Raw genomic sequence first — 14,302 nt, 5'->3', positions numbered from 1 at the left:
GAAAAAGCAAGTGAGCAAATAAAGATCTGCAGGATCCTCATTAAAAATATGTTTGGAGAATTATTTCTAAAATACAATGCTAAAATTCAGAGGATGAATTTATAAGAATTTTTCTCTAGTATTCCTTGAGATTGATTTGGACATAAAGAAGAAAACTATTATCTTGCAAAAACAGTAGCAAACATAGCTCATTAAAAGCCTAAAAGAATTTAGAAATTCCATGAAACAAATAACTAAATTACTGACAGACTATGTAATAAACTAATCTTAATTTCTTTTAAGTTTTTATTGTATTTTGGAGGATATGTTTATAATTACATGATTCTTAAAACATTAAGCCTAGAGGTCTGACTGCAGCATCAGTTCTGTACTAGCTGGTACAGTTTTCTACTGTAATTACCATATTAGTGTTGAACTTTGTCTATGACAAAATATCAGAAAAACAAAATTGAAGAAATTCCATAATTCTTTATCTTACACTCTGACATTTATAAATGTTCATGCTAATAACTGAGAATTGATTTAAGAAAGACATTCTAATGTTAATGCTTTAATTTGAGAATGTTAAAACCTCAGTAAATATGACAAGCAGAAAATAAAAAAGAAAGCTGAGAATTAAATGGAATATTTTGAATAAATGTGTGTATGAGAAAGAATTCTTTTAAATTTAATTTAATATATAAACGAGATTATCTATTCAAATACCACAATGACTATATTTATTTTAAATTAATAAAAATATTTATCACCTCTGTTAAAAATTGTTTAAACAGGAGTTAGAACTCCCACTATGCCTCCTTGCAAACAACATCAGAACCCTAAACAACACAGTGCCTACTGTTCAAATTAATTTCTCTACAGATAACACTTAGAAACGAGTAATCTTCCTGGTAAGAAACGAGTAATCTTCCTGGTACGATCAAATCACCTGCATTAGGCACTTTATTTGTGCCTAAGCTTTAGGTGGACAGATAAGCACCCATTTGAACTACGTGCCTAAGGCCCTACTGCAGTCTGCCAAGACAGCTTAAGACCTCAAGGGAAGAATTTAAGTGACTAAACTTAAGCACTGAATTTATGTAATAACACTCCTCACCTGGGAGCTTTTAAAGGCACATACTTCTTTTCCTTAGGATACTTTAGGCTTTTACTTTAGCAGGATGCTTTACGAGACGCCTAAAATTTAGGGAGGACTTTGATGAATTCACTCCTTATCCATTGCATCTAGCTAGGATATTCTACTTGTTTGTTTTATTTTTTGAAAAAAAGTGTAATTGCCTGATGCTGTTTCAAATCTGCATGTGAGAACAACTGAGACTTCTATCACAGAAACCTGCAATATTTGGTATTTTTTACAGAGAATATGCCCTAAGATTAAAATGTCTTCCTTTCATATAATTTTTTGATAGCAGGAAGAATTATCTGTGCATATAAGAAGATGATTTCAGAAAGAAGGTTAGGAATATGTTGAAAGTAAAACCATATTATTTCCTTAGCAAGGAGAAAATCCATTTTGCTCACATATAAGTCAAGGTTAGAGCTGTAGGAAAGAAAAGGTGGGTGGCCCAGAAACATCTTTATGTTTTGTTATGTTCATCCTATACTGGAAGCATCATCCTCCAAACAAAACAGTTTATTAAAGAAGCTGTTCTCAAGCATACAGAGCATCACATCAAAGGGTAGCATCAAGGCAATCTGTGAACGAATAAATGAATGGGTCATGGAAACTTTATTCATAGATAAGAAAACCCTATGGCAAGTTTTCTAAAACTGAGTGCCTATAGGCAGGCTTCTTAGCTGAGTCCAAATCTCTTCACAGTTGATCTACCATGATACTTAAATACACCCTTAACATTACCTTCTGCATACACGGAGGCTACTTAATGTGTTTAGAGCCAAGCATGTGCTTAAATATTTTCCTAGATCTGAAATAGAGTATTTAGTGTTTTGCCAGAGCTAAACTCTCAGGCCTTGAAAGAACCCAACTGTGGAACTATAATTTTTCAAACATATAGAAGCAAGATAAAAGTTCAATTCCTACTGCAGTTGTCTTCAATAATTACTTCTTTACTACAGTGAAGACTGTAGAAATTGCCTGTGTGCCCAGTACTTTTCAAAAGAGACTTAGAGGCCAAATTTTGGACACACACTTTTCAAGTATTACTCCACATTTCTATCTAATAAGGGGGAGTATGAATGACCATGAGAGCAGAAATCAAAATGGCACTAGAACTATTACTGAATGAATATTCATTTAGAATTTTAGATTGATGCAGAAGATGACAAACTGATTCAGTTTGACTTAGTATTTGTTAACTCATGGATTCAAAATATTTATCAGATTGTGAAAACTCTTAACATTACAGATAACACAGCTAAAAGCTTCTTATAAAATCACAAAGTTGCAATATTGTGAATGAAATAACTACTTTTTTTAAGAAAATAATTTATTTTCCATAGTCACAACATATAATCTAGTATCAGTTACTGTACATATATTTTCTTGCAATACTCTGACTGTCTATGAATAATGGATCCACAGATGCCACCTTTGCTGCTATAAAGGAGTGAATACAGTGTAAAACTGCCGTCAGATCCTGAAATTCAAGTTCCTGAAAGAAGTAAAAGAAAAAAAAAAGAAGAGAAAATGTGAATTCATATTCAGGCTTATAAACATTTTATATGAGTACAGAACAGAACAGTCAGCAAACAACAATGGATTTAACATGAAATTTGAATCTTTATAGGGAAATGTAAAGTTAAAACTTTTAAGAATAAAAGCTGTATATCCACACCCTCTTCACTGCAGGTGTCACATGTCAACTTAGTTTTTCACGTTGTGCTACCTTGTTGTTTACCTTTTACTCAGCTTGAACAAGGAATGCAGTCAACTGGCAAGAACATTCAAATATTGCAACATAGAATCATTTAGGTTGAGAAAGACCTTTAAGATCATTGAGTCCAACCATCAACCCAGCACTTCCAAGTCCACCACCAAATCATATCTCTAAGCGCCACATCTACATGTCTTTTAAATACCTCCGGGGTTGATGACTCAACCACTTCCCTGGGCAGCCTGTTCCAATGCTTGACAACCCTTTCAGTGAAGAAATTTTTCCTAATAGCCAATCTAAACCTCCCCTGGCACAACTTGAGGCTGTTTCCTTTCACACTATCACTTGTAACTTGTTTCAGGTAGTTGTAGAGAGCAGTAAGATCCTCCCTGAGACTCCTTTTCTCCAGGCTAATAACCCCCGCTCCCTCAGTTGTTCCTCATATGACCTGTGCTTCAGACTCTTCAGCAGCTTCATTGATCTTCTCCAGACATGCTCCAGCACCTCAGTGTCTTTCTTGTAGTGAGGGGCCCAGAACTGAACACAGGGTTTGACCTGTGGCCTCACCAGTGCTGCGTACAGGGGGACAATCGCTTCCTTAGTCCTGCTGGCCACACTATTTCTGATACAAGCTGGGATGTACAACCACAAGACTGTGGTGCTTTGTGTTTGTAGGATGTTCGATGTCTGTGGTAGGTATTTGTGAAGGTTGCTCAGAGAAGTGGTGTTCTGGTGGTGCATATAGCTTGCATGTAGATTACAACAGGGAAAGGGGGAGAGGACTGGGTGTTAGTATGAAGGTATGGATTTAGTAAAAGATAGTGATGGTTTTCTGACTTGGAAACATGTAAATGTTGCATGATCTGAGGACAGGGACACAATATGTTTCTTAGCAAGATACTATCTTGAATACAGTTTTAAGGGTGAAAATTTGGCCTCTTCGGGTTTAGAATGTAATGTGAACTTTTTCTAGAAAATAACACCAATGACACCTCTTCAAACAAATACATTGCTCTGTTAGTTTATTTTTTTTTAAAGTAACACTTCTCTCTGTACTCAGCCAGGCAGATGAATAACTGACCATTTTATTTGCACTATATCATCTAATACCACCCTTATGTTTGTTTGCCTTATCTGTGACTGCTGATTTTCTCTTTAATTAAGATTTTCAGTTATTTAGAAGAATCTGTACATGTCTAATATTTCAATAACCAAAGCTATTTCGGTTTACTATATGCATCGTAATATGTGGATTAAGTACAACAAAGGCACTAGAAGGAAGACATCAAGAGAAGAACAGAAAAGACTGGATTAAAAGAGTGGGAGGACAAGACTGCAAAACTTCCTGCTGGTATTGAAAATATAAAAAATGAGCACATTACACCGACCTCCATCACTGTATGTGCACAGCCAAGGAAGAAAAACATATGTTCTTGTTTCATCCACCCACCTAGGAGAGCTGGATTTATTACATATCATAAAGAACTTGACAGGCCTGTTGCTTATTACCATACACACAATTTTATTGATTACTTCCGAGAGCTGTTGAATCACTATTTGAACAAGACATGACCCTGTATCACATAAAAGGCAAATAATGGAGACACTGACAGATAGTGTTATTGTGCCCTGTGCATTTCATGACTTCTTTAAGGACATTGGTTACCCGCAGTGTTTACTAGTTGTTGATAAGAGCACAAATATTACAAATATTACAACTGTATTCCTGAGCATATTTTTTTTCAATCAGATTAAAATTATAATAACATTGAAGTCAAAATAGAAACCAAAATTCTAAATTCAGTTTTATATCACAGCAAGTATACCAGGGCTTGGTTGCTGTATCACGGATGAGAAGAATAAACGTATTAGTATTGCACAGCTTGTTATAAACACACAAAGATACATTGTTATCTATGGTATGAAAGCTTCTTCAGCTACAAACTTCTATTTGGTCTCCTCTTTGTGACTGTCATTTGCACAAACAGCAGAAGGATAAGCTAAAATGTTGCTTTTACCCTGGGAGTCTAAGAACCAGATCTATGATACCAACATTCAGTGCCAGATAATTGCAACTCTCTCTCTCTCAGTTATACTTAAGTCCTTTAACAGTGTTCTATAGGGGTCTGGAAGAATCAGATGGATTCTCACCTACAGCTTGAGTGATTTCAAATGCCACTATGTAGTTCTAAATCCAAAACACTTTTAAATGTTGCACTGGCAGATGCAGACTTCACTAACGCACAAGAAACTCATCTGAAAAGATGTTTGTATAAAAGAAGCCAATTAAATTCACTCATTCCAGTAAATATTAAAATACATTTCCAACAGCAATCAGTCTGTCCAATACTGTCACACAAGCAGAATCTTAACTCCTATCTACCATTATGTTGCAAATATTTTTCAAGATCTCATGATGTTCAATAGTAAACATCCAGACTTTGGTAAGAAAAGACACATGTTAATAAAAATACAGAAGGGCTTGAGTGCTACATTATGGTTTACTGATGATAGAGATTAATGTTGCAGTAAAGTGAGAGCTTTGCTTGCCCTCTCCTTATTTGCCATATCTCTCAAGAAGACTTACATGGAATAAATATGGAATAAATATCCTTTCAGAGAATAGGATTTACTGCAAAACTGCTGCAGTCTAATTGTAAAGTCACGTCACATCATACCACTGTACCATTCTGAAATTACAGAATAGTTGAGGCTTGAAGTCAGTGAAGAAAATATGCTGAATGTGCTCAGTTAAATATGCAGGGCTCTTAAATTATCTGTGTAACAGACAAGAAGTTTATGAGACCAGCAATGTCTAGATGAGGTTTCAATATGGCTCACAATAGTCTATTGACACAATGGTTTCTTGTCTTTCTTTCTTCCATAAGTATTTGAGACTGAGAAGAAAAGGGAAATGTTCAGTTAAAATATTCTGGTGGAATATCATCAGGAAGCTACAGTTTATCTAAGGGAGATAAAGCATCAGTATGAACTTGGAAGCATTAATCTTAATTTTTCCTTTTTTTTTTTTTTTTAAGCAATCTTTAAAATTCAAGGTAAAGAGCATCTATTATTATTAAGATTACTTGCAATTTCTCAGTATTAGAGGCAGGGTAAGTTCAGAGAAATACTGAACTGGGAAACTATGAGAAGAAACTGTAGGGAATATGAGAAACAACTGACAGGAATCTTGGCCTTATTATCTCCTTTGAACAAAAAATTTTAAAATGGAAGAATGTATTGTTCACCTAAGACTGAAGTGCAAAGAAAGAATTACTTGGCTTAAAATTTCTGGAAGGAGTAGAAACATCATCTCTAGCTAGTAACCAAGGTACAAAAACAGAATTCCCAAATGAGATTTTTTTCCCCCAAGAATTTATAAGCATATAAAATTAGACATAATCTAGAAAATTCTTTCGCAACCTTTACTGTCTTCTGCCAAGTGAACATAAGTCATCTGCATCGAGCTTCATTTTGTACATAGTGGCTCATTTACTCAGGAAAAATGAAACTTCTATTATTTGATGACACTTTTTCTCATTATTGGCTGCATTTCACTGCATAGCACCATCTGGCTCTATGTAATCTCTTTCAGTGCAATAAGCAGAGGCAGATACTGTACTGTACTATGGGTATTAGTGTTGGGTATTTTCCAACCAGCCTGTAACTTTGAAGTCTTAAGAAATCATACCATTTGGGTGGTGGGCATACTCTTGAATATATGTACCAGTTATCTCAAGTGGAGAGGCTGCAGAGCTGTGTCCAGTCTCATTTAATGTGAATCCTAGTGGGTACACTGCACTGTGCAGAGGCAGTGGTAAAGAGGTATAATCACTGAAATCCTGATAAATCCTCAGCTACTTAGTATCATCCTTTCCTCTGGCCTTTAATGAGATTTTTCTGGGATCTGCCAACATTTACAACACATATATACATTTAGTTACATAGATACTTAGAATTCTGTATGAACCATTACATATCAATTTCCATCTAATACTTTCAAGGTACCTCACAAATATTCACGAAAATGTTGCCAATTACAAGCTGTTTTCATTAGAACTATGTAAAATAATTTTTTAAATGTTTTAAAAACTCTGTCCCCTGAACAAAATTTGCTGTAAAATTATCATAAGGACTCACCTTTGTAATAATTTTACAGATAAGAAAATTTTCATTAAATGCTAAAATTTACATTTTTTAATATAAAGAGTAAAATACATGTAAAAAAATTAAAAACAATTTAGGTGAGCACAAAAAATAAAAATAAAATAAAATTTAAAAGTTCAGATTGTTTACCACAACAGAAAGAGGAATGATTTAGTATTAAAGTAATAGAATTCCATTACAAGCAATGGAATTGCAGCCTTTGGCCAATCACACACGTGGATTTAATGATTTAATACAGAGATACATGTTGTAGTTTTTGCACCAATACAATCTTTCTGTCTGACCTGAAACAAGATACGTAAGCTCTCTGCAAACAGATGATCATGTATAAAATGAGGACAGCAGTTTTCTTCTGTCTCCAAGGAGTACTGTGAGAAATGAAGTGGAAATGGGCTGCTGCTATAGATTATTATTATAGTATTGTAAGTTTTTAAACAGATATAATATCTTTTACAGTAGAGACAAGAGACAACTCAGGTTAAGCTTGCTGATGAAATCCTGAATAATTTATTAATGTGGATCTATAAAGATGTATTTACTATAACTTTATGATAAACAAGAAAGCTTAGGGATTTTCTCCTTACAATTTTTTTTAACCATTAGAAGGATAGGTAATATATAACTTTTGTGTATGGTCACTATAAAAAATATTACTTCTCAAGTGGCTTTAACCTGCAGAACTCCAGCTAAGAGTATTTGAGAATTTTCATAGGTCTTCAGATACTTTTCTGTAGTTTTCATTGGTTTTGTCCACCAAAACTCAGTTGAACCTCACTCTTACCCTCTTCTCTGTCATATCAAACCAAAGTTCTCCTCATTCTTTTTAAAACCACATGATTGAAAAATCATCTATGTATGTATTTATTTATTTATTTATTCAGTAGGAACCTTGGGATCACAGGGCAGAATCAGTGCAGATTATGGCGTTACGGCCAAATCTCCAGATGACTTCAGTCCTGAATGAGAAACATCTGAAATTCAGTTGGGAACCTGAATTCTAGGTTTCACGTTTTTATTTGATAATTGCTGGAGAAAAAAAAAAAAAAAGGCACTACTAATATCTCATCTACAGAAGTGACTGGACTTGTCCACAATTCCAGATACTGCAAAGCATCAAGTGCTCTTAATTCACAGTAGAACCAATAGGTTTCAGCAATTGCTTGGCCTCTTGCAAGAATATTCCCTTTTTTAAGCTAATAACTGTTACACAATCTTTTATATTTTTACTGAACCTTAACCATATGTGTGTTCAAAAATTTAAGTCCACTTACGCAGCAGCTTAAAAATGTATTTAACATTCATATAGTTTTATTTTTCCTTTATCTTTTTAAAATGCAGCTTTTAGATATTATATCTATTATAGTTGATGGAATAACACCACAGAATCTTTCTGAAAGACTAAAATACCAACATAGCACAACTTAATAACAGGCTTATACAAACAGTGCAATAAACTTATAGGTACTACATCACTTCCATTTATTGTGGAGTTTCTAAAGAATAGGAAGAAACTGATAAGCTGTGACGTGTTCACCATATGTATGTGCAGTAGTAAATGGAATGTTTGATGCCTTGACAGTAATTTTATTTCATGTTTTACAAAACTTAGAAAGGGGATATTGCTTACCTTTGTCTCAATTTGTTTGGTGTCTAGATTCTGAAAAAGCAGCTTTACTTTTGTTTTTCCATCATCTGAAGAGCCTTTGAGTTGAGAGAATTTAAACCTCCACAGCACATTCTAAAGAGAAAGAAGTTTGATTAAGAACTCTGTTACATGTACTTACCTAGAACTATATAGATTGATGCTCAGTGTTTGTGTATTAAGATAAAGCATTAGGGCAGTAAATACATTACATGATAAGAGGTTCTTTGCAGAGCAATAAAAATTAACAGTTCTGTATCCTATGTGAAAGGAAAAGATACAATATTGATATTCACTGACTAAACAACTATTTAGATTTAAATTCTCTGAAGGTTGAATGTTTCAGTTGCCTATGTAATATCAAGATCCATGGCAAAAGCTTAATTCCATAAAGATTTATGAAGATATTTGTATCAGTTTCGCTGTGAACACAATTCCATGCCAAATCTTGATCTTTCATATTCCAGCTGGCTCATCTGTATAACATAGAGAATAGTGTCTTATACAGATGCTGCAAAGTTAAATTTACTGATGTGTGTAATGTGGTTTGAAATCCTCAAATACACTACAGAAACACAAAAATATTATTATTGAATGTAGTCTTGGAAACCACAAAGATGTGTTCTAATTCACATAGTGGCTTGTAAAATATATAAAAATTCTAGGCTTCTTGGTCTCCTATAGGCTTATGCATGGTATCTGACTAGTGTTGGCAAATCCTAGACTGACAGATATGCTTTAATATTTATGGAGATACCTATTTAAAACAAAAGTTGGGAAATTATTTTTGAAACCAAGATAATTTTCTGTATTTATCTGAATGTTTTCTATTGATCACCTTAAAATGTATAATTCAAAAACCCTCAAGATAACAACTTGCATCTGGACTTCCTGCTGATGTTTCCTTTAATGCCTATAATCTTAATGAAAATTCTCTGCACATGTTGAAATGTGATTCAGTCCCTGGACACTGCTGAGGAAACACAATTTAAATACTTGGAAGGCTATTTCAAAAGCACACATGGAAAAAAGTTTGCTATATTCCATTTTCCAACATGTCTTTTCTCAAAATATTTTTTAAGTAGACCAGTGCTACCGGTAGTCTTCAGAACCCTACTCATAGTTTAAAAGGGAATGCCCTAGAAATAAAAACTATCTCCTGGTTCCCTGCAGACATAAATGTCACTGCCTTCTTAGAGAAATATAACAGATTAAAAAAAACCCCCAACTATGCTACAGCACTGTGATGGTGCTTAAACTTTACATTCATGAACAGATTTTAACTGGGTCCAGAGGGCCTAATTAGACCACCTGAAAAGTGTTCAAAGCTTAAATGAGTTTGGCTCTAAACAAGATAGATGAATGTTTGCTATGTAATATAACTGCTAAGGTGGAGATGAAACAAGAACTTAGGAACAATTTAGCAATAATAGGCATTGCTGGAGTCATCACCTCTCTCAACGGTTGACACTGAGTGGGAAAGAAGAGAAGTAGATAGTTCTGGAAGGTGGAAGAAAATGCACACTTTGGGATCCCTTTATCTCGGATGAGCAGCTGGAGACACAGGATGGGGAAGATGAACCAGCCAAGCCAACAAGAGAAAAAGAATCTCTACAAATGTGATATAAAGCATCTGCAGCCATAAAAGTATCTCTGTGGTAGGCCCAGAACAATAACAGCTGAATGAGTTAAGCCCATGATGACCCAGGAAAAGAAGTTATTCTTCCAAATAACTTTAAGAATCCACCAAAACTATTCTAGAAAAGAATTTTCTAAAAGACACTTTTATTTCTTGTGCAAGAGAGAGTAGTGAGAATATGTGAGAGAAACAACCCTGCAGGCACCAAGGTCAGCGAAGGAGCGGGAGGAGGTGCTGTTCCTGAAGGACTGCACCCCATGGGAGGGACCCACACTGGAGCAGTTCATGAAGAGCTGCAGCCCATGGGAAGGACTCATGTTGGGGAAGTTTGTGGATAACTGCTTTTCTGGAGCAGGGGAAGAGTGTGAGGAGACCTCACCCTAAGAAGGAAGGAGTAGCAGAGAAAACATGTGATGTACTCACTGCAGCCCCCATTCCTGATCTGCCTGTGCCACTGGAGGGGAGGAGATAAAGAAAATAGGGAATAAATTTAAGCCTGGGAAGGAGGGAGAAGTAGGAGGAAGGTGTTTTAAGATCAGGTTTTCATTTCTCACTAGCATACTCCAATTAGATTGGTAGTAAACTAAAGTAATTTCCTCAAGTGGAGTCCCTTTTGCCCATGACGGTAAGCAGTGAGTGATCTCTCCCTACCCTTATCTTGACCCACAAGGCTCTTGTTATATTTCCTCTCCTCTGCCCAGCTCAGGAGGAAGCTGGGGTCAATCCACCACACTCCAAAGCAAAAGTTCTTGTGCTTTTTGTTTCAGAATTTGTAATAAGAAGGCCCATTTTATGTTATTTTTCAGACTATAGAAAAGAATGTTTTTCAATAAGTACATGAACTGGTTTCCCAAAAATTGAGATCCAGGTTTAGAGTCATAGAGCAAACAGTGGACTGGTTTTTATTTTAATAATCCTGTAGGAACACCTGCTGTGGTGTAAGAGCATTCTTTGCATCAATAGAAGACCTTAATTTTTTCATTATCTCAAAAAAAAAAGATTTTTCAGCAAAATTGCTATGTCCCTAATGAACTGCTAATTGCTTGACCACTTTAAGAATCTTTTCTGTGTTGGTAGGAAATATTCTGAAATAGTTATGCATATGGGGCAACACAATCAACTAAAGGTGACAATTACAGGACATAAGATGAACTGCAGAGGTCAGCCACTACTGCCTCACTCGGGCTTGAGGATGCAGAGGACATGTCCATCTCTCAAACAGATGAAAAATAAATGTACTCAACTTTTCCAGAATTTTTACAGTTTAACAACAGAATCAGTCTATTTGATGGTATTCTGTATTTCTCCTTAGGTAAACAACAAAAGTTCATCTAAATTCTCTTCATCATCAATACTGAAGGTAGGCACTCTGACGGAAAGTCCTATCAATAGAGTGAGTTTATTATTTTAAAGGTGAGAGTATCTACAATCAGTTTTCACATTAAAAAGAAACATTCTATAAAATCTATAGAGAGATTACTTTTTATAGTTAATTTGTGGCTACATGAAAAATGTGTATACTCGTGCAAGAAGCACAGTTTCAGAATGCAGTATCACCTGAGGCAGGGAAGGGTATGCATATGTATTTCGTGGAATTTTATGCTACTTCATAGGATAGCACATTAATGAAATTAGTCTAAATTTTCATGCAATCTTGGTCATTATTTCTCTGCACAAAGATTTCAATAGACTTGTCCATTTTGGCCCTAAACCTACAAAATACCAACATGCAAAAAAACCCCCCTAGATCCTGTGTATTTCAAAATGCAGTGTGTTCCCTCTTAACTCAGAATTTTTTAAACATATAGTTGAAAAATCCTTTCAGTTAGGAGTTGAAGACCATATTTGAAAGGACAGTCCTTTTACTGCATAGTTCTATTAATGCAGAAACATTATTTGTAGGTATGTTTACTTCTAATTCAAACAAATGTTAAAATCCATTTAGAATAATTTAAAGTATCAATAAATTATATATAAAATAGTAGCATTATAGACAGGACTTGGAAGTTGGCACGTACCATAGACCACGCCCTGTAGGCACTTTCTATATAGCCACTGTTTTGCAAGATAAGTTAATTTAACCTTTTAGATTCTGACTTTGAAATAAATTTGCCTTTGTTCTGTTTATTTTAGACGTGGCCTAAATTTCTTATGATAGAAGAAGGATTAATTCTATTTTATATCTGTAGCTTCAAAACAAACAGAATCAGGTGACATTTCATTTCTTTCATGTTTCGTAATCTTTTACTAATCTTGAAGTTTCTTCATTACAACAAACCAAGTTCTCTGCTAAATAACCTTCTTTTGCTTTTATTGCTTGAAAAGGAAACTACTTTTTTATATCTTTCTCCAAAATTTATCTTTACATGCTATGGCACAACTATAATTGCCCCTTTTAAGTCCCAAACTGACCACATTTCAGTAGTGCTAAATAAATAAATAGAACAGTATATGTGAGGAATAAAGACTGGACATCAACATAAAAAAATGCAATAACTGATAAGTTCAATAACAGTAAAATAATATCAAGGTTTTTTTCCTCTTCTTTTCATCTTACCTTTGTTTTACTGTCAAAACAGGTAAATCCTAGAGCAAAGTCGACTGTGAAACACAGAGTATCCCCTTGCCAACTACACATATATGTTTTAGACTGGAAAAAAAAAAGTATGATTTTTAAGAGAACAACCATCATTGTAATTTACCATATAAAACAATATTTTACGCAGAGGGTTTTTTTGTATGTGAAGACACTCAACCGGCAATACTGGTACTGCTTTATATTACTACATTAATACCATATTCTTGAAAACCATCCCTTACAAAATGCAACACAGAACAAATAAAGCCAAATCTGACTATTTCAAACTTTTGGCAAACTGCTTAGACCAGAGTTGTTAATGACTTCTGACATCACTTCCAGCAAATATGCAGGCAACAGTGCCTAAGTGTTTTGTCATTGCAACCTAATTATGAAAAAGCATTCTGTCTACTTGACCTCTCCATCTGATTTAAACTTTGTAGACAATCTTTCTATTTTAAAACATATTTTCATTTGTAAATTCTGGTGACATGCCAGCACAGCACTATGTTAATGTTAGTTAATGCAATTTGATAATGAGAATAGCTATCACTCTTTAGTTAGCACTGATACTTGCTAGACAGTGCTCTATATACACCAGCTCTATGATCACCTTTCAGGTTAGAAAGAAAAATTCTATTTTATTAACAAAACCAGAAGTTCTGTTTAAACTTCTGAATAAGTCTTAAGGTAAAAAGTCAGTTAACTCTTTCTGTGTATTTTTAAAGTTTGCTGTCTTAGGTATATAATAGATTCTGAAAAGACATGAAAAAGTTTCTGCTGCTGATGTAATATGAAACAGCTTGATGACATTCACCACTGACAGCTAATAGCAAAAAGCCCTTTGCCTTCAGCCTGAGTAGACATCTGTCCCAGGGCTTTCCTTATCAGTCATTTTTAAGACTACACCTTTGTGCCTTATGAAATCTTTGATTTTTTTTTTTTGTTTGTTTCTTCCAAGGCAGTTTTACTTTACTCTCATTGCTATTTCATAAACCTCAATGCTGCCTCATGCTTAAACCTTTGTTGACATGAAAGTTTTGCATCTCGATAGTTTTATTAAATTAAAAAAAATTGACACAAGAATGGCCTAGAAGAGACTGAAAGCATTAATGTAATTGCTTAAATTGAAAATTGTAATTTTAATTATTTTTTAAAGATTTTTAATAAAACCTAAAACTTCTGCATGATTGTAAAGGTTTCCTTATTCCAGTACTAATAAAAATACTTACAGTAAAATAAGCATTTCTAAGTTACAGATATGACATTTTATAAAGGATTTTGAAAGGGTTGGGAGTGAAATTAATTAATTAGTGCAGATTAGTATTATAATCATCTCCACAATGATGGAGACATATAACATTTCTGAATAAATAATTTTGCTAATTGGTGTTCTAAGATCATATTATTTGGCATTTAAAAATATTTCAGTGATTGATATT

General features: G+C 34.3%; 1 protein-coding gene across 1 annotated transcript in view; it reads right to left on the bottom strand.

Moving 5' to 3' along the window:
• Positions 1–711: 711 nt before the first annotated feature.
• The window catches only part of SNTG2 (syntrophin gamma 2), a 238,822-nt gene continuing 225,231 nt past the window's right edge, over positions 712–14,302 (bottom strand). Inside the window, exons 15-17 of the mRNA XM_039385545.1 lie at positions 12,840–12,932; positions 8,629–8,739; positions 712–2,612 (exon numbers count right to left, since the gene is read on the bottom strand). Coding sequence (XP_039241479.1) covers positions 2,481–2,612; positions 8,629–8,739; positions 12,840–12,932 — 336 coding nt within the window. The 3' untranslated portion in view covers positions 712–2,480. The remainder of the gene's footprint in view (positions 2,613–8,628; positions 8,740–12,839; positions 12,933–14,302) is intronic.

The sequence above is a fragment of the Pipra filicauda genome, unplaced genomic scaffold (assembly GCF_003945595.2).
Source record: "Pipra filicauda isolate LSUMZ 115617 unplaced genomic scaffold, ASM394559v2 scaffold41_size5083284_pilon, whole genome shotgun sequence".
NCBI lineage: Eukaryota > Metazoa > Chordata > Aves > Passeriformes > Pipridae > Pipra > Pipra filicauda.
Note: the sequence above shows the minus strand (reverse complement) of the source record. Positions and strands in the feature narration are given on the sequence as shown.